The following is a 21,787-nucleotide window of genomic DNA, read 5'->3' on the forward strand; positions in this document are numbered from 1 at the left end:
AGGTACCACTTCACACCAGTCAGAATGGCTGCGATCCAAAAATCTGCAAGCAATAAATGCTGGAGAGGGTGTGGAGAAAAGGGAACCCTCCTACACTGTTGGTGGGAATGCAAACTAGTACAGCCACTATGGAGAACAGTGTGGAGATTCCTTAAAAAATTGCAAATAGAACTACCTTATGACCCAGCAATCCCACTTCTGGGCATACACACCGAGGAAACCAGAATTGAAAGAGACACATGTACCCCAATGTTCATCGCAGCACTGTTTATAATAGCCAGGACATGGAAACAACCTAGATGTCCATCAGCAGATGAATGGATAAGAAAGCTGTGGTACATATACACAATGGAGTATTACTCAGCAGTTAAAAAGAATTCATTTGAATCAGTTCTGATGAGATGGATGAAACTGGAGCCGATTATACAGAGTGAAGTAAGCCAGAAAGAAAAACATCAATACAGTATACTAACACGTATATATGGAATTTAGGAAGATGGCAATGACGACCCTGTATGCAAGACAGGGAAAGAGACACAGATGTGTATAACGGACTTTTGGACTCAGAGGGAGAGGGAGAGGGTGGGATGATTTGGGAGAATGACATTCTAACATGTATACTATCATGTGAATTGAATCGCCAGTCTATGTCTGACGCAGGATGCAGCATGCTTGGGGCTGGTGCACGGGGATGACCCAGAAAGATGTTCTGGGGAGGGAGGTGGGAGGGGGGTTCATGTTTGGGAATGCATGTAAGAATTAAAGATTTTAAAATTTAAAAAATAAAAAACTAAAAAAAAAGAAAAAAAAAATAAAAAAAGAGACAGAAAGATACCTTGAGGGCCATGAGATTAGGTTGCTAGTGGTTTACTTTTTCTGCCACTAGTGGCTAGAGGTGAGAAAGTTCCTGATTTAACAAAACTTTCTCCAACACTTATTTTCATTGGATATTCTTTCACGTGCGTGATTTTTTGTTTGTTCCCTAATACTGATAAGCTGCCCTGTAGGACAGGTAGCCTGGGAAAATTTCACACTTTCATCACCCTTCACCGGGCCTCTGGTACAAGTCTGACAGGATTCTTATTCCCTAACAGACTCTGATAGCAGGTAGTAAAGCGCACTGAATAGAGTGAATCGGAGCTTCCCTAAAAGCCCCTGAAAATTCCCTCAGTTTTAACCATTAACTCCCTGGACTCTTGACGCAGAAGTTTCTCTAAAGCTCTGCCTCGGTGCTTAGGGATGGGGGTGGAAGGGCGAGGGAGAGAGGCTGAGGTCAGGGCTGTGGCGGCCAAGGACCTGCTGGGCGCGGGGCGCGGGACGCGGTCACACCGGGGCTACTTCCGGCTCGGGTTTCCGCCGGGGGCCTCGGAGAGGGACCTTGGGGGGGAGAAGTCAAAAGGAGTAGGGGTGTGTGTGTGTGTTTGTGTGTGTGTGTGTGAGTCCAAGGGGCGGCAAAGGTCCGGCCAGTCAAAAGGAGTAGGGGTGTGTGTGTGTGTTCGTGTGTGTGAGTCCAAGGGCGGCGCAAGTCCCCATTCTGTCTGAGCAACATCCTCCACATCTTGCTGTCTTTCCAGTGGGGGCAGGCTGCGGTGTGTGTGTGTGTGTGTGTGTGTGTGTGAGTCCAAGGGGCGGAGAAGGTCCCCACTCGGCTGAGCACCATCCCCCACATCTAGCTGTCTTTCCAACCGGTCCAGCAGGTGTGTGTGTGTGTGTGTGTGTGTGTGTGTGAGTCCAAGGGCAGCGAAGGTCTCCACTCGGAGCACCATCCTCCACATCCTGCTGTGTGTCTTTCCAAGTGGGGCAGGCCGATGTACGTGTGTGTGCGTGTGTCTAAGGGCGGCCCAGGTCCCCACTCTGAGCACTGTCCTCCACATCTTGCTGTCTTTCCAAGAGGGGCCGGCCGGTGTGTGTGTGTGTGTCTGTGTGTCTGCGTGTGTCCAAGGGCAGTGCAGGTCCCCGCTCTGTCTCAGTACCTTCCTCCACATCCTGCTGTGTCTTTTGAAGTGGGGCAGGCCGGTGTATGTGTGTGTGCGCGTGTGCCTGTGTGTCATTGTGTGTGTGAGTCCAAGGGCAGTGCAGGTCCCCGCTCGGTCTCAGCACCTTCCTCCACATCCTGCTGTGTCTTTTGAAGTGGGGCAGGCCGGTGTATGTGTGTGTGTGCGCGTGTGCCTGTGTGTCATTGTGTGTGTGTGTGAGTCCAGGGGCGGCGCAAGTCCCCACTCTGTCTCAGCACCCTCCTCCGCATCTTGCTATCTTTCCCAGAGGGGCCGGCCGCTGGAGGCTGCTGGGCCGCCTCCGGGATCCCAGACCGGGACATCCCGCGCGGCGGCAGCCACAACAACAGGCTCTCCGCAGACAAAGGGCAGGCGCGGCGGGGAGCGCGCGCTCTGAGCGCGGGTCCCGGCCGCCAGGGGCGCCGCGCAGACCCCGCGCCGGCCGCGGCCGAGGCGCCCGGAAGAGCCGGCTCCGGGCGCAGACCCCGCCCGGGCTGGCGCGGCGCCGGCCCCGGGCTCCCACTCGGTCTTTGACCGTCCGTCCCCTCCCGGCCCCCCCCGCCTCCCCCCCAGGGGGCCGCACCGCTGGAGCCGCTGCGCCCGCGGCCGCCGCTGCTTGTCGGCCGGCTGGCTGAGAGCGCGGCGCGCGGGCCGGCGGCATGGCCGTGTCCTGGAGGAGCTGGCTGGCCAACGAAGGGGTTAAACACCTCTGCCTGGTAGGATGGCGGGCGAGGGTCTCCCTGCGTCTTGTTTCTGGGGCAGCGATCTTGATTCATTCTCTGAGCGAGCGCGGGTGGGAAGCTGGAAGTTTTGTCTCTAGTGCAAAACATCCTCCACTAACACAAACTTTCTGCCGGGAATACCTGGACATGACCATCTCTTCCCTCCCTTCCTCCAAGCCCTCGGGAACTTGCCTACACTTTGATGCTAGAGCGGATGCGGAGGAAGGGAGATCCCTGTTAGTTAACACAGCTTTTCCTTTAACCTCTTCAACATCTTCACCACCCCCACCCCCCTTTTCTCCTTTCCCAGATTGTTTCTGTCGGATTTTATTTTATACAGCAAAGCCCTCTTCTGTATTATCTATTCTTCATTCAATGGATATTTTTAAAGCTTAAACATACAATGCTTGGGACTTGGTGATGTCACTCATCACTTAGTCTTGTTTTGTCCTCCAGGGGATATCTGTGATCTTTAGGATACCAGTTGCAGCCCAAATACTTAATCTCAGGTGTACAGGGGCTGATTGAGTTCAGATACGTTTTCCTCTTAGTCGTTTGCAGCTTGCCGGTCAATTGAGAAAGCTTTTGGCAACGACTAATTGAGGTTCCATTGAACGTATTGTGTCCGACGAATGTACTTGAGGTTTCTGTTCATCGGATAGTACTTATTTTTAATTCTTTTTTCTCTTTCTCCATATGATTTAGCTTATCTGGGTCTCCCTGAATGTCCTGCTTTTCTGGAAAACCTTCCTGCTGTATAACCAAGGGCCAGAGTATCACTACCTCCACCAGATGCTGGGGGTAAGTGGGCCTTGGGTGACCTGGTGGAGTGGGTATAAGGTGGGCAGACGATGCTACAAAGACTTGGGCAGTTTTTCTATTTATTGAAGAAACATTCGGTGGGTTGTTCACTTCAGGAGCGTTTGTTAGTCTCTAAAATGGTCAAGTTTTCATGATTTGTCATTTACACTCGTGGAAGTTACAATGATTGACTCTTTAAAGAACCAAAGATAATCTTATAAAGAGAACTGTTAGGCTAGTAATACCTGAGAAAAGTTGTTACTTCTTGCCAGCTGCAAAGTGCCCTGAAGGGTCTCCTTCACTTAAGAGACCAACTGATGACAGGCTTTTCATTCTCACTAATCAAGTCTTCAGCTTGCCCATCAGCGTATCCAGAGAATTTCTGCACTGCTTCCTTTTACTGTCAGTTCTCACACCGTATATCTCTAAGGCAGTTATTTATTCTTGGGCATTTCTCAAATACTTGCCCTAGGTTAGTGGCTGATTATTGTTCTGGTGTTCTGGTCTAATAGGAGAACAATATTGTGCAAAATTTTGCTCTGATTTGTCTCATGTGTCAATATTTTTCTTTTTTTGTAATATTCTATAATGTTTCTGTTTTCATTCTTCCTCTCCTTCCCCTCCCTACTTGTCTCCTGAACAAAAATGGTATCACTGAGCACATCTTACTTTGTATAAGGAGATAGCTTTTTCTAAGAAACAAACAACACCTATAAGACATTGAAAAATCTTAGGGCATACGAAAAAGCAGATTTTGTCATTCCTTTTCATTGGAGAAGAAAATGCATTCTGAATAGGAGGTGCATCATTTTCTTTTTCATGGTTTAATGACTGCTTACAATTATGATTAGTTCAGATGAATTCAGTGGAACCAGTCTTCCATTTCCTGTTTTTATAGTTACAAATCTTATTTCTCTTTAAACCTCAGCTTTTATAGTAGTGCTTGGCACATATTAAGATTGTGATAAATTGAGGCTGAACTAATTGATTTGTATTTTATTTTATAAAGCACTGTTTTCATTATCTGTTGTTCACACAGTTTAAAAAGTTTAATAACTTTTTAAAATAATTTTTTAGAGCTATTTAGAGTTCACAGTAAAATGAAGGGGAAGGCACAGATTTCCTGTATGTTCTCATATCCTCACACATGCGTAGCCTCTCCCATGATCAACATCACCCACCAGAGTGGTACGTTTGTTACGATTTGATGAGCCTGCATTGACATATCATAATCACTCAACATCTGTATTTTAAATGGATTGATAAAAATAGTCGCAAAGATTAAATTCCTAAATCTGAACCTTTCTTTCTTTCTTCCTACCAACCCTCCATTCAGCCATACAGAAAACTGTCATGAAACCTTCACTTTTCAAATGGGCACATAGAGTAACTTCTCCCCTGTGTCTTCAAGTTGCTTACAGTCTAATGGAAGCTCTAACAAATAAATACTTGTAATTCAATAAGCAAGTTAAAATTTTTTTTCCTCTAAGAAACGCATGAAAGTTTACTGGTCTATCATGTTACTTTGTTTCCTAGAAATCCCCCTGGGGTGTAAACTAGCAAACAGGAGGTTTTGCAGTGCAACATAGATCAGACCTATTCATTATATATTACTTGATGAATAACTTGGAGAAAACTCTTGAGAGTTACGATGGCAAACTTTGCTTTGGAAAATGGTGAATCTTGATCAGGACGTAGATGTAATAATATAAAATATAAGCCTAGACAACTTGGAAAGACATTGTTAAACTTGGAATTTCAGCTTTATGACATAGTATAAACTAAAATGATAATTTATTTAAAAAACGGTTATGTTGGAAACCAACAAGTTCATTTTTTATTAGTTTGGAGCTGTGTAACAACTTCAAATATATTTTGGTGACAAGTCAAATAAGAAGAATACATACACACACACACACACACACATACAACCCAACTAATTGAATTATATGTTTCACCTCCTTCTACATCATCCCACTTTAGTGGTTTTGTTTGAATAAGATGATAGGCTAGTGAAGCTCAGTGGTGAGACCCGCAGAATATAGGCCTGGTACTAAGCAGGGGCTCAATAAATATTGATCAGATGAATGAAGACAAAAAAATAATAAAAGGACTAAATAGAAGACTGTGAGTAACATGTGCAAGAGGCAGATTGAAGAAGAGCAGGATCATTGTAAATTAGTTTCCATAGAAACATAAGAATCATCATAGTTGAGCCTTAACCATGTAGTTAGGAGTCCATATTTTATGAAGAATCACTGTGGAAGAGGACAGCTTTTCTTTTTGACATCATGACTAAAGAAGAAAGATGACTTTCACATGTCTTACTTTTCATTAATCGCTTATATGAATTTTTTAGTCATTAGTTTATCTACACCATTTGGAATAGATATCTGTCATTTTAGTGAAAAAGGAATTCTGTCTATAGCTTGACTATTTGCTTAATGAAGGAGTATTTAATTTTATTTGTCTTAGGCTTATCCTTCCTAATCTTCTGATGATTATGGTACTGTTTCATAGTAGAAGAATTTGCAAGCATTTTTTTTTTGTATTTAAAGAAATACAGCAGAACAATGAGATATAATTAATTTTTAAAATAAATATTGTAGGCTCCCACATTTTGCATATTTAATAACTGTATAGTATGAACTTTATGCCTTAGAGCAGTTTTTCTTAGTGCCTACCAAACACTCCCAAGAACATGGTCCCACCATGATAGAAATCCTGAAAACGACATAGGTATTCTGATAAGTCTCTTTTAGGTAAATTTTAAGTTCATAAAAATCATAATGATATTTCTGGAAATGAGCTTGATTGCTACCACCTTAAAACACTATGGAAACAAAGCTTCCATTTGTTGAACATTTTGATAATAGCATTTAGTCTAAGGTTGTCATTATTCATCTGTAAAATGTAAGGTAATAATAAAGTTGGACTAATATTACAGGACGAAAGTGTCTATAGGATATAGCTCATTTGCAGGAAGGCATAGACATTGAGAAGCAGTAAATTTCTTTGCAGTAGTCTAAAAATCTCTGCTTTCTACTGAAAAACAATTTATTTGACTGTTTATTTGAACTGATGTTATACTAGTCACTTTACAAATATTGTGTTTAACTAGGAAACTATTCTTCCCCATTGTACCTGGGGAAGTATAGGCTGAGGAATCTGAATGAATGGCTGCTCAAATCCCTTTGGATGGTCAATGTCAAAGTTAGGATCTATATGCAGTGCTGTCTGAACTTTTGCTTTTTTTTTTCATACTGCACAGATTTCTGAACCACTTCACTGGCCCATCTCAGATAGTCATGTCACTGGTTAGTATTGCTCTTTATCAGTGCTGTGCCTGACAGATATATAATGTGACTCATACAGAACTTAAAATTTCCCAGTAGTACTTCAAAAGAGTAAGAAGCCAGTGACATTAACTTTGATATATTTTATTTAAAATAATATATTGACGGTATTGTAATAGATTGAAGCATTCAACATGTGGTCAGTACTTTTAAAAATTATTGATGAGATATTTTACATTATTTTTGCCTATTCTTTGAAATATAGTGTATATTTTCCACTTATGTACATTACAGCTCAGCCACTAGAATTGCTTGGCCTGTCTTTAAGTTTCATAAAATTTTTACAGATGAAAAAGTGGATTCACTCTTTTACCTGTAAGATAGCCAAGTTGTTCCAAATATAAAGATTTTCCACTAACAAGTGAATATCAGCTTTTTCAATTTAAATTAGTAAGATTAATGAACCTAAAAATCCGGTCCCTTGGTGGCCTTGGACACATCTCTCATGCTCAGTAGCCGCATGTGGTTAGTGGCTACCATTTCGGACAGTACACTTGCTGGCCGTGGGGAGATTTTATTACCTTCACGGCCAAATGCATTCATCATTTTGCTTTAAGGCAAGCAACTAGCCACCAGTCAGCCACATAAAAAGAAATCAGAATATGGGTAGTCCTCCAACTCCCCCTTTCCTGAACAGGAGTTAATTTTGAACGGGAGCTTGTGGGCTCTAGTTATTGGTGTGTAACTGTAAAAATATTTTTGACTTAATCTTCTCTGCTTCCTGGGAGGTGGGAGCCTTTGAGAAAAATGCTAAAATTATTTAATCCTCAGAACTAGAGTTATCATTATTATTCCTAATAAGCTAAAGTGACTGTTCTCAGACCACAGTTAAGTGTTAAAAAAATTACACAAGAACAGCTAGGGAAAAGAAGATCATAAATGATGGAAGATAAAATAATCTTGGGGCTTAATATGTCTTAGTAGGAATTTTCATCAGAACTGTTTTTTCCCAGACTGGTTTGACCCAGGCCTGGAGGCTACATGGTCACGGCTGGTTTATGCCTGAGTTAATGTGCTAATCAGACTGTGTACTTCCTAGGAGATGTTTAATTATGACATGCTGTGAATATTGGAATCTTAAAATTAGCTAAGAGAGGGAAAAAATCTTTTGAAGAAAACCAGAGCAAACACTCAAATAAACAAACCAAACAACAACTTTTTTCATCCACGGTGCTATAAATAAAGGACTCCATTGATTACTTAAGATGAAATTTGTTTTTGATTTATTTCTTTTCAAGGAATGGAAAATGTACGTAGTACTTTAAGAGCAAGTGCTAATGTGTTGTGACAGACTCTGAGAGTTTCCTGAATTTTTTGAAATGTTGAGGCAAATTTAACTCAGGATATTTTCATATCAGGAGCCTTCATATCATAGTCATCTATTTCTGAGTTCTCTTTCTGACATTTTAATGATTACAGGATATAATTTAATTGGTATAAGCATTTTAATTTGACAAGAGAATGGATTTTGTGGTACCAGATTCAGTGTGTCTTTGTTTTATTATTTTTTTCCCCAAAGCTAACATTTGTGTATGGATCTTTCAGTTTCAACCTAGTTTTTCTCAGAGTACCATAGTGAGAGTTTAATTCTTTTGCTTAATCTCACAATTTTGTTTTAGATCTGCTGAATGGACATGAAGATTTTTTTTTCTTATTTTTAAATTCTTATTGAGATACCTGTGTAATTTGGAAGAAAGTTGTAAGCATTGAGGTTTTTCAAATTGTACAGTGATGATCTTTCTTTGGTCAATCATTCTCCTTCAAGTGATTTAGAAACATTAACAATTCACCCTTTCAAGTGTCCTAGGACTTCACTTTCACTTTTCACTTTCATGCATTGGAGAAGGCAATGGCAACCCACTCCAGTGTTCTTGCCTGGAGAATCCCAGGGACAGGGGAGCCTGGTGGGCTGCCATCTATGGGGTCGCACAGAGTCGGACACGACTGAAGTGACTTAGCAGCAGCAGCAGCAGCAGCAGCAGCAGGAATTGTATCAACGGTTTTCCCCGGTGGCTCAGACAGTAAAGTGTCTGCCTGCAATGCAGGAGACCTGGATTCGATTCCTGGGTCAGGAAGATCCCCTGGAGATGGAAATGGCAATCCACTCCAGCACTCTTGCCTGAAAAATCCCATGGACAGAGGAGCCTGATAGGCTACAGTCCATGGGGTCGCAAAGAGTTGGACAAGACTTGAGCGATATCAGAATTAACATTTCTCAGAGATAGAAATCTGATGTCATGTGAATTTCTTAAGGTTGGAGATTGGCGTCTCTGTGTGAAGGACCTAGGATTTTAAGTCAGCATTGGTTTTACAGCTGACCTGTGTGTGTGTGTGTGTGTGTGTGTGTGTGTGTGTGTGTGTGTGTGTGTATGAGTCCCTCAGTCATGCTGACTCTTTGTGGTCTCATTGACTGTGACCCGCCAGGCTCCTCTGTCCATGGAATTCTCTAGGCAAGAATACTCGAGCGGGTATCCATTCCCTTCTTCGGGGATCTTCCTGACCCAGGGATTGAACCCAGGTCTCTCACGTTGTAGGCAGCTTCTTTACTGTCTTGAGTCACCAGGAAAGCCCATATCTGGCCTGCTGCTACTGCTGCTAAGTCGCTTCAGTCGTGTCCGACTCTGTGCCACTCCATAGACGGCAGCCCACCAGGTTCCCCCGTCCCTGGGATTCTCCAGGCAAGAACTCTGGAGTGGGTTGCCATTGCCTTCTACATCTGGCCTAGGCAGCTGTAATTCTGCTGAGAAGGAGTATATGCCTCCTATCAATTTCAGAAAGGGCTTGATCATTAACTTTCTTTTTACTGCTCAGAATATTGTGGTTTCAATTCAAAGGATACTTTTCAATAAGTTATTTTTTGTGTGTTTGTGTTTATTCTTAACATTCTGCTAAGGTGTTAAGCTTCTTGTTTATTGCTTATTGACAGGCGAAATTAGTTCCATTACATTGAGGCAGTCATGATGTACTTAATTCTTTTATAAGAGATAAAGACTCATGTAATTTTAGACTTGAAAGAGAACTTTGATGTCTTTACTTAGATTTTCCGAAATAGAAAAATGAGGTTGATAATGAGCTCGTCATCACCGACTCAGCTGGTGGCTTGGTCACTCTCCTGGTTCACTGTTCCTCACTCCAATATTCAGCCTGTTATAATGAACAACTCAGTAGACAGACGTATGTAAAATACATTAAACTCCATACTCTGTAGGTCACTAGCTTTTCCTGTTTAAAGCTGTTGAACAATTCAAGAAGTTAGGGAAAATTATTGACTTACACCCAGGATAATGTATATTTCCAGCCTTATGGTTGTTTTAGACTTGTTTCAGACATGTTGGTAAGGATTATGAGATGTATTTGTATTTTTTTTTCTGATTATATGATGTTTACTAGAATTTTAGCACAAGGTTTAACTTCTTTGTTATACTCAGCTAAATGTCCATTGTATAATTCTCTTTTATCAGTACCATCCAAAACAGCATAGAATTGAAATTTGAAATTAGTTTCCAAGATTTTCAATTTTACTTCCATCATTTCATTATTAATAATATCAATTCATTGAGGACTAAGCACCTGGTATTACTTAGAGACCTTTGCTTAGATTAATTTATTTAATCTTTTCATCCATCCTATGGAGTAGATATTTTTAATTTTGAAGCTAAGACATTGAATTAGAGAAGTTCTGTAACTTGCTGATGAGTGACAGAGACAGATCTCTAGCTCAGACATACTGATTCTAGAACTTGTACTGTTAACCACTGGGCTCTTTTGCCTTTAGTCAACGTTAGTGTTAGCCTGAACCATATGGGATTGCTATTTTAATGGAACAAAAATATCAGCAACCTCAGATATGCAAATGATACCACTCTGATGGCAGAAAGCAAAGAGGAACTAAAGAGCCTCTTGATGAGAGTAAAAGAGAAAAGTGAAAAAGCTGGCTTAAAACTCGCCATTCAAAAAGCTAAGATCATAGCATCTGGTCCCATCACTTCATGGCAAATAGATGGGAAAAAAGTGGAAACAGTGGTAGATTTTATTTTTTTTTATTCTCCAAAATCACTGTGGACAGTGACTGCAGCCACAAAATTAAAAGATGCTTGTTTCTTGGAAGAAAAGCTATGACAAACCTAGACAGCATATTGAAAAGTGGAGACATCTCTTTGCTGACAAAGGTCTGTATAGTCAAAGCTATTGTTTTTCCAGTAGTCATGTATGGATGTTAGAGTTGGACCGTGAAGAAGGCTGAGTGTTGAAGAACTGATGGTTTTGAATGGTGGTATTAGAGAAGACTCTTGAGAGTCCCTTGGACAGCAAGGAGATCCAACCAGTCCATCCTAAAGGAAATCAGTCCTGAATATTCATTGGAAGAACTGATGCTGAAGCTGAAACTCTAATACTTTGGCCACCTGATGCAAAGAGTGGACTCATTGGAAAAGACCCTGATGCCGAGAAAGACTGAAGGCTGGAGGAGGAGGGAGCTACAGAGGATGATGGTTACATGGCATCATTGACTCACTGGACATGAGTTTGAGCAAGCTCCAAGTGATAGTGAAGGACAAGGAAACCTGGTGTACTGTCATCCATAGGGTGCCGAAGACTTAGCACCTGAACAACAACAATCACCCATTTCATGTGATTCAACCTAATACAAACTATAAGCATTTACTAATCACATTTTATGCCCTGGATAGCTCAGTTGGTAAAGAATCTGCCTGCAATGCAGGAGACCCCGATTTGATTCCTGGATGAGGAAGATCCACTGGAGAAGGGATAGGCTACCCACTCCAGTATTCTTGGTCTTCCCTTGTGGTTCAGCTGGTGAAGAATCCACCTACAAATGTGGGAGACCTGGGTTCGATCCCTGGGTTGGGAAGATCCCCTGGAGAAGGGGAAGGCTACCCACTCCAGTATTCTGGCCTGGAGAATTCCCTGGACTGTAGGGTCCATGTGGTTGCAAAGAGTTGGACACGACTGAGTGACTTTCACTTTCATGCACTAGGCATGATTAGTTCCTTGGTCTTTTGTAATCTCATTTAATCTTTCCATATTAGATTTAATTGTTAAAATAATCCTAGAGGATCGGAATGATCACTTTTTACAGAATTGAGAAACAGATTCTGAGTGGTTAGGTAACTTCCCTGCAGTCACTCAACTAACAATTAGAGAAGCCCAGTTCGAGCCCACGTTTGTCTCATATTAAAGACCACCCTGTCATGCTGCTCCTCCAGGGAGGTTCTGAGACAAAGAAGGTTAGAGCCTGGAATTTTCTACTCTTTCTAGATAAGACCGTTTGTTTGTATGGTTGTGTGTTTTGTCTTAATAAGTAAAGGTAAGATTATAGTTTATGGATTACTCTTAAACCTGCAGCAGACTTGTACACCTTATTCTGTGTTTTTTATCTCAGTCGCTCAGTTAGGTCCGACTCTTTGCGACCTTATGGACTATACTCCGCCAGGCTCTTCTCTCTGTGGGATATATCAGGCAAGAATACTGGAGTGGGTTGCCATTTCTTCTTCCAGGAGATTTTTGCAACCCAGGGATTGAACCCACTTCTCCTATGTCTCCTGCATTGGCAGGCGGATTCTTTACCACTGAGCCCCCTGGAAATCCTAGCTGATTCCTACTCCATTAATTTGCTTAGGCTTCCATAACAAAGGACCACAGACTGGGTAGCTTTAACAACAGAAATTCATCTCCTCACAGTTCTGAAGGCTGTATACTTTTTCCTACAGAGCCCCCAGCCTGAGGGAATGAAGCTTGTGGAACTGCAGAATGTTACAGTACCTTGGGTATTGGTCTAGTTCTTTTGTCTCATTTGATAGATTTAAAACAGGGAAAGGCCTTCCTTATGTATTCAGTGCAAAGTTGAATATGGACAGTAGGTCTTTTAACTCTAGTCAGTGTTTCTATTTTATCATGCTAAGCATTGTGTTGAACACAAAATTGATTTCAAAAGTGCATAGGTAATTCTGGGGAGGAAAAATCAATGATCCTTAATTCCGTATTCACAAGCTTGTAACCTTGGGGCTATATGGATATGAGTTTGAATCCTGGTTCAAGCATTTATTTCCCTTTATGATTTTGGCGAATTACTTCTCTAAATCTAAGTTTAGCTCATCTATAAGGTTAAGTTTAACCTTCCTATTAGATTGGTTGTGAGGATTCCATGAGAAAATGTTAGTGAAATATTTAGCCCTTGGTGCATATGTGCATAGCAAAAGATAGCATTATTGTAAATATCAAGTAATATTATTTGATGTTAATGGTATTAATACTATTAGTAGCAGTAAATGGTAATATAAATTATTTATGCTTAGCAATAAAAATATTAAAGGAATTCAGAGAGAGATGAGATAGGAGGAATTTGCTGAACATATGGCAGATGACATTAGGAGAGAGTGACTTTTCCTTTGACCTCTGGCTACCCCCCTGATCCTTCTGGACAAAGGAAGGCTCCACATTGCTATTTGTAATTGACACAGAATTTGCACTAGCTTGGTTATGATTGCTGAGTGAAATTTCAGCTTGAGATAGAGCACATTTTATTCAGAAAAGCTTTTAGTAATCTTCACTGAACTTTGGAATCTTCAACAGAAAAAAAAAGGAATTAATGCCTATTTCCAGTAGTCATATATTGTGAGAGTTGGACTATAAAGAAAGCTGAGTGCCGAAGAATTGATGCTTTTGAACTGTGGTGTTGGAAAAGACTCTTGAGAGTCCCTTGGACTGCAAAGAGATCCAACCAGTCCATCCTAAAGGAAATCAGCACTGAATATTCACTGGAAGGACTGATGCTGAAGCTGAAGCTCTAATACTTTGGCCACCTTTTGCAAAGAACCAACTCATTGGAAAAGACCCTGATGCTGGGAGAGATTGAAGGTGGGAGGAGAAGGGGATGACAGAGGATGAGATGGTTAGATGGCATCACCGACTTGATGGACATGAGTTTGAGTAAACTCCGGGAGTTGGTGATGGACAGGGAGGCCTGGCGTGCTGCAGTCCATGGAGTAGCAAAGAGTTGGACACAACTGAGCGACTGAACTGAAGTAAACTGAATGACTCTTTCACAAGATTACTGTGGACCTTAAAGGAAATAAAAAGAAATAATAACAATAATAGCTAGGGCCGACATTTACTGAGTTGTTCTTCTGGGCCAGACATGATAATTTCTTTAAGGAAAAGAGAAAGCTGAAGCATGGAAATTATAAATAATGTGCTCAAGGATTAAAGTACCTTGCGCAAAGCCTATTATGTAATAAGAGTTCCAGAATGCCAGCTTTCCTTCCCTCTTCTCTCATCCTTCATATTCATATACTGAAATCCACTTACCTGTTCTGTATTCCCATTAAAACACGATGAAATGATCCTACTTATCTCAAGAGTGTTGTACTGAGCATTAGGTCTGACTTAACACATAGCAAACTACTTTGAAGAATTAAAAGCATCCCAGAAGTAAAAAATAGTGGTTATTATTACATATTGTTTCTGTCTGCTGTTCATTCTTCACAGCTTTTTTTTTTTTAATTTTTATTTTTACTTTATTTTACTTTACAATACTGTATTGGTTTTGCCATACATTGACATGAATCCACCACTGGTATACATGCATTCCCAAGGCTCCAGCCATTGGTACCTTAACTGAGCTCCTTTGGGAGTTGTAAAGGATGGTTTGGACAAAGAAATGAGATTTCATTTTTGTGACAGAAAAGCAACAGGGTACCCTTAACATCTAATATACTTTGCATTTACAGTGTTGATTATTGAAGTGGGATATTAAAGGGCTGTGACTTGTAACTAATAATTGCCAAGACATGAACTAAAAGTGAGACTTTAGAATAAATTACCTGGTATCCATGTCTTAATGCAGGTTTTTGATGTGATAAAAGTTGATGTAATAAACAGCCTTGCCAAATGTAGTTTCTTTTCGGTTCTAGAAATGGGGTTAAAGAAAAAGTACATAAAGAAGAAGATAGTATTTCCATGACCAATCAAATTTGTTTACAGTTTTAGAAATTGGAAAGTTGAATTTGACAGTGACTTCTATCTATGGGTAAATGATTTCAACATGTATTTTATAGGCAAAAGTTTCATGGTTTGATGGTTTTCATTGATTTGGACATTGTTAAAGGTCTCCAGACACATATCAAGAATACCAGAGGTCTAATATAGTTTAAGGCAAGAAGAGATGAGTAATATATACAATGAAAGCATCTTATATATCTGAGATTTTTAAAAAATGGGTATGTGAACACCAAGATACATTTAAGAAATGATCTATGGTGAATGCCTTTCTGACTATAGTCATTTTTCATATGATAGTATTTTCACATAGCTGATTTTAAATTTCAAGTAATTTTCTTGAATATAATCTTAGAAAGCTCAGGTTCATTGGAAGGATCTGAAGGGGTAATGATCCAAACAAGTTTCTTTTTTCCCCCTCCTTATATTTTGGCTCTCTTTGTTGACTTCCTTTCCCCACAATATACCCTCTCTTATGTGCCTTCCAATTGGCATTTTATCCTGAGTGAACTCTCTGTCACCCCACCCCTTGCAGGAATATGGATTTCAAGGATGCTCTAAAAACAGATAGTTGTGGAACAAGAAAATAAGAACTGTTTGTTGAAAATACTGATGAGATAGGATGATTAGAGTATTTTTTATCTCTTGTTGACTTTCCTTGGCTGAGTTACTTTTGATAAGTTACTTTGGGCTTTTTGTTACAACCTCACCAGAGCCATGACAGGCTCAGAGAGGTGCACTAGGCCAAAAATAATCCCTGAGTCATGCTTCCAGGCTTCAGGGGATGGTAACTCTGGCCAATAAGAGAGATGGTAACTCTGGCCAATCAGAGAGATGATAACTCTGGCCAATCAGAGGGATGATGACTGGCCAATCAATAAATACCAGGAAACCCATGCAGCCAATCAACCCTTGCCAACTCCCTGTCTTTGTTCTAAACTTATAAATACTGCTGTAAATCTGGGCTCGGGGCTCTCATCAAGACTCCACTGCGCTGGATGAGACGGGAGCCCTGGCTCGAGCTGGCAATAAAACCCCTTTATGCTTTTGCATTGCTGTGGACGTCTTATTCTCTCAGTTTTGGGGACTCGGACTCTGGGCATAACACTTTTAAGCTGTATTAATTTTCTTGGTTTGAAAAGCATGGGCCCCAAAGCACATTAGTAAAGTGCTAAGAGTTATTCAAACAAAGGTGAAGATACATTTTTCTTTTTTCCCATAGCTCAGAGTATCTAAAGGGAAAACCAAGCAGATATCAGCAGTATATAATAATGGATTCTAAACTGGAAAAAAAAAGTCACTCATATAAACCAGAAGAATGTAGAACTTCAGTGGGAAAGTTCTTTTTCCACTTGGGAAATGGCATTTGTTGCTGGGCATTCTTTATATTGGGTTTCCCTGGTAGCTCAATTAGTAAAGAATCTGCCTGCAATGCAGGAGACCCCGGTTTGATTCCTGGGTCAGGAATATCTACTGGAGAAGGGATAGGCTACCTACTCCAGTATTCTTGGGCTTACCTTGTGGCTCAGCTGGTAAAGAATCCACCTGCTAATGCAAGAGACCTGGGTTCGATTCCTGGGTTGGAAGGATTCCTTGGAGAAGGGAAAGGCTACCTATTCCAGTATTCTGGCCTGGAGAATTCCCTGGACTGTATAGTCCACGGGGATGCAAAGAGTTAGACACGACTGAGCGACTTTCACTTTCACATTCTCTATATTACATTCATTACTTACAACAAAATTTTTCTGGGATTTGGGCCTTGGCTTGGATTATGTAAAATCCATCATTGAAATACTCAACTGCTTTGATCTTGTGCATTTTTTAAAACATAAGAGAGTGAAAAATGAGTCAAAAGAAAATCCAAAAAGTTTAGTTTCCTGGATTGTAATGCATCTACGATCATAATGCTTCTCGGCCTTTTGGCTGAGATCGCAGATGATAAAGCGTCTGTCTACGATGTGGGAGACTTGGGTTCGATCCCTGGGTTGGGAAGATTCCTTGGAGAAGGAAATGGCAATCCATTCCAGTACTATTGCCTGGAAAATCCCATGGACAGAGGAGCCTGGTAGGCTACAGTCCATGGGGTTGCAAAGAGTCGGACACGACTGAGCGACTTCACGTTCATGTTCACGTTCAATGCATCTACAGGTTTCCTTAATTTTGATTTGCCTGAAGAAAACTAGTCTTAGACTTGTACTGGTTTTAAAGCTTGAGAGTGTTATACATAAAGGAGAAAATATACTTTGTTCAATCCACAGATTTTAGATACATGAAATTTAATTTGTCTTATATGGCATTTATTCTAATTCTTGTTAAAGCTAAGAGTCTGCTATTGCCTTTTCCTTAGCACAGAGAAACTATTAGCTTAAATTTCAAGTATAGTAATATCTGTGAAAATTTCAGATTATCAATGGCAGCAACATAATACAGTGAAGAGAACATGAATTTTGGGGACAAATTGACCTAAGTTGAAATCTTGACTTTACATGTTAGTAACTGTATCTTTAAGTAATTAATTGAAATCTTCAAAGTCTTACTTTCCTCAGTTTTAAACTGAGAATTATGTTATTAAATTGAACTACATAAAAATTCCAATATTGAAACATTTTGACTTAAAAAATGGCAGTTTTGCATAGTTTAACCTTATTTCTCTTTTATAGGATTATTATCATTATTATCATTACTGGTTTGAAATAAGCATAAAGTAAGATGAGGAAGAAATGAGTTGTGTTTCTTACCTTCCTTCTGATGCCAAGTGATAGACAAATTCATGAAAATGCTAGATTCATTTCTTTCAGGAAAAACTGTTGAAGTTCAGAATATTTTTATATTGAAATGTATTTGTAAATGTTTCCTAATAACTGAAAGTTTCCTAGGTAAACTAAGAGAAGTTTTTGTCTAATTTTGTGGAAATGTATAAATTCTGAAGAATTGGGTTGGCCAAAAAGTTCAAGTTTTTCCATAGGATGGTATGGAAAAACCCAAACGGACTTTTTGGTCAACTCAATATTTAAGATGATAGTTTGCACATTATAGTATACATTTTTTTTCTTCTTCATGATTTCAAAATGATTTGATTGCTTAGTCGTGTTCGACTCTTCATGACCTTTGGACTGTAGCTTGCCAGGTTCCTCTGTCCATGGGATTGTCCAGGCAAGAATACTGGAATGGGTTGCCATTTCCTCCTGCTGAAGATCTTCCCGACCCAGGGACTGAAACCAACTCTCCTGCGTCTCCCTCATTATAGGCAGATTCTTTACCTCTGAGACATCGGGGGCCATCACAATTAATTGCTTTTCAATTGGCAGTAGTTTTCAAATTTTTGCTCCAAATTTGTTGATCTTTTGAAAACTTTCCATGGAGCAAATCAAAGACTGAGGTTCATACGAAGAAGACCAATTTCATAGGACAATAGCAGTAGATCCTCTCTGGAAAAACAAAGGATTTAAAAAACCTATGTTTCTGCTTTTGGGTAGAGAACGTTTAAATATATACCTTAGCTTGCAGCACCCAGTCTTCATGGGTCTGTGCCAGGCCCCTGCTTTCTTTCTTCACTGTTTATTTGTCTACTAATCCCTTAATCACTCCTCGTTCTGTAATCCCGTTTTCCTCCCAACATTGGCAACTTTTCTAATAGTGTGTGGACATGTATCCTTCTATTGGTGTTTTATATGCGTGTATTTTTTGCTTGCTTTTTTAATCCACAAGAATGGCCTTGTGCTAAGAACTTACTGTCTTTCTCGCATTTCTTCATCTGGTATTGTGTTTCAAGGGCTTCCTTGGGGCTCAGTGCTAAAGACTCCGCCTGCCAATGCAGGAGATGCAAATTCAATCCCTGGGCTGAACAGATCCCCTAGAATTCAGAAATGGCAACCCACTCCAATATTCTTGCCTAGAAAATCCCATGGACAGAGGAGGCTGGTGGGCCATAGTCCATGGGGTCGCAAAGATTCAGACATGACTTAGTGACTGGACAGCAAGAACAAATTATGTTTCAGAGTCTCTCTATGTGACTGTGCATTTCTTTGCCCCTTTGCCTCTAGCTGCTGTATACTATTCCACAGTTTGCACCGGCCACATTTTCCTTGCTTGTCCTCCTAGAAATAGACATGTATTCCCCGCTGCTTCAAGAGACATCATGATGAACACAGAGCATGCTATTACAATGTGAATATTTTAAGATAGTTCGCTAGTTTTATCATTTAAAAACTGCCTACTGGGTTTTCTTGAGATGGAAGACTACGAATTTGTTCATATTGTAACAAATACAAAATTTTGGCATTTACTTTATTATAATGGTTTTAGTTAGATGACAATAGTGGAGGTGATATCGCACAGGGTACAGTTCTAAAAAAATAAGACCTTTGATTATAATAGCTTGTTTTCAATGAGAAATCTTAGGGCTATCGGGTGACTGAAGGGGTGAATGTGGTGAGTATTTTAAGTATTATTTAATTTCTATATTTACATGGCTTCTTTCTTCTGTATTACCCATACTGTTAACCATCTAAACAGAAGATAGCCATAGTAACAGTTACAGTAAAAGCAACAACAACAAAAGAACATCGGAGTTTGAAATACTAGGAAACTGAACACACCAAGGAGAGAACATTAAAACAGTAGGTGAATACAGTGAAATGAATTACAGAAAAGACAGGTGAAACAAAGATGCGTTACAGCAATTCAATAACTTTCTGAGCTGTAAAGCATTAACAGAGAACTTGTACCTGCCTAAAGGAGAAGGAAATGGCAACCCATTCCAGTATTCTTGCCTAGGAAATTCCGTGGACAGAGGAGGCTATGGTGGCTGGTGACTATGGTCCATGGGGTTGCAAAGAGTCGGATATGGTTAAGTGACTAAACAACACCACCAACCAACCCAAAAGACTAACCAAGGTTAGAAAGATTAGGAGCATGGAGTGTAAGTAGAGATTTGTTTTTTGTTGTTTTGGTTTGCACATGGCAGCATATCAGGGTTTTATTTACTAGTATTTTAATACATGTTGAAATATTTTTTTTTTCTTCAGAAACTATTAACTAAGTGTCTTAACAGCACATAAACTAATCACACTTTAATAAATATGATATGGCACTTGAATAATATGCAGCTTGAATAATCTTTAATGTTTGGGCCACTTAAGTGTTAAAGAATCAGTAACTTTATCTCTTAGCGCTCCCATGCCCTCAGTAGTTCTTTACAATACCCGGAGCCCTTTATTTCCTTGGTAGCTGTGTGTCGCTCATTATGATTTACCTTCTTCCCTGTTCCTGTCCTGTCCTGTCTTGTCCTGTTGATCCTGTGCTTTAAATGAGCATCTTTCCATTTATCTGAAGATTAGAATAAAAGAGGTCAGCAAGTTAATGTCCTTCTGAAAGCTTCCTCTTTAAGCCATGAAAATATCTGCAGGATAATTTTTGCAAGTTTATGGTGCATTTTTCAGTATGAAGCTAATGTATAAAATTAAGGAAAACAATAGAAAATACACAAAAACAAAAATGAAAATTCCCCCTTATTTTCATTTAAAGGTAATATTCCTCCTCCTCAAATTATACTTTTAAGACATTCCCCCTTTATTTTCTTTAGAAAATAATTTTCTGACTTTCATATGAATTAAACATTTTTTCATATTTATTATAGAATATAAGGGAAATGCAAAAAGTAATTTATATCTCAGCATCCATACATACTCATGGTTAACATTTTAATGTATTTTTTAATTTTAAAAATTTTTAAATAACAATGTGATCATTTCAAATAAACAGTTTTGTACTCTCTTTTAAAATATAACATTAAATATCACATCAGATTTATCCCTGTATCACAAACTGTTATACATGCATTATTTATTTTTAATATTTTACTGAAGGAATAAAAACACAGCTCACTTAAACATTCTTATGTTTTTGGACATCCAATTAAACCACCTAACTTAAGCATTCTCATATTTTTGGACATTCAATTGGCTTCTGTTACTTCGCTTACCTAGAATATGCTGTGAAAAACATCATTGTGTAGAACACACAAGAGTACTGGAGTGGGGTGCCATCGCCTTCTCTGATTGTTATGCATAGTCTGATTAAAATTCTAACCAAGTGAGGAGGTACCATTGATGTGAGTATTGTTTTCTTCCAAAAGTTACTCCATATGCTCAGGTTATTGGTTTATCTGTTTTGGCTTATAAATTTTAGGAGGGATTTTGATAAATTGAAAATGGTGTAAAGATGTGGAAGAACAATACAAGAAGGGAGAGTAGCTCGCTGCTGCTGCTGCTGCTAAGTTGCTTCAGTCGTGTCCGACTCTGTGTGACCCCATAGATGGCAGCCCACCAGGCTCCCCGGTCCCTGGGATTCTCCAGGCAAGAATACTGGAGTGGGTTGCCATTTCCTTCTCCAATGCAGGAAAGTGAAATGTGAAAGTGAAGTCGCTCAGTCGTGTCCAACTTAGTGACCCCATGGACTGCAGCCCACCAGGCTCCTCCATCCATGGGATTTTCCAGGCAAGAGTACTGGAGTGGGGTGCCATTGCCTTCTCCGGAAGAGTAGCTTAGAGGTAACTATATAGTCAGCAATTGTGATCAGATGGTCTGAATCTGTGATAATGGAGCAACAAGTCTTCCTCGGCTTTTTAGCCAACCAGTCTCTGCAAAACACATTCCATTTCCCAGTGCTTTCCCCTGTGCATGGATCATTTGTGTCAGAGGAGGAAAATGTAATAATGACATACAATCAAATGGTCTGTAACTCTTGAGGCCCTTGTTGTTGGGTCTTAGAAAGGAGTGGAGGCAAAGAGACACGTGTGAGTAGCCACAGTAATGTCATAGATGAATTTTTAAAATTCATTTTAATAATGTTTGTCATCTGAAGAGGTCAAATAATTTTCTCTTGATATATGTTTACC

The 21,787-nt window shown here is 40.0% G+C and overlaps 1 protein-coding gene across 4 annotated transcripts in view; it reads left to right on the top strand.

Moving 5' to 3' along the window:
• The first annotated feature begins 1,265 nt into the window (after nt 1-1,265).
• NOX4 (NADPH oxidase 4) overlaps nt 1,266-21,787 on the top strand; it is a 182,257-nt gene continuing 161,735 nt past the window's right edge. For 2 of the 4 annotated variants that reach the window (XM_069564778.1, XM_069564780.1), the window contains exons 1-3: nt 1,266-1,599; nt 1,698-2,710; nt 3,422-3,517. In XM_069564778.1, the coding sequence (XP_069420879.1) occupies nt 2,654-2,710; nt 3,422-3,517 (153 nt within the window). In that variant the 5' untranslated portion in view covers nt 1,266-1,599; nt 1,698-2,653. Of the gene's footprint in view, nt 2,711-3,421; nt 3,518-21,787 lie in introns of all 4 variants that reach the window. The other 2 variants (XM_069564776.1, XM_069564779.1) reach the window with 2 other exon arrangements.

The sequence above is a fragment of the Ovis canadensis genome, chromosome 21 (assembly GCF_042477335.2).
Source record: "Ovis canadensis isolate MfBH-ARS-UI-01 breed Bighorn chromosome 21, ARS-UI_OviCan_v2, whole genome shotgun sequence".
NCBI lineage: Eukaryota > Metazoa > Chordata > Mammalia > Artiodactyla > Bovidae > Ovis > Ovis canadensis.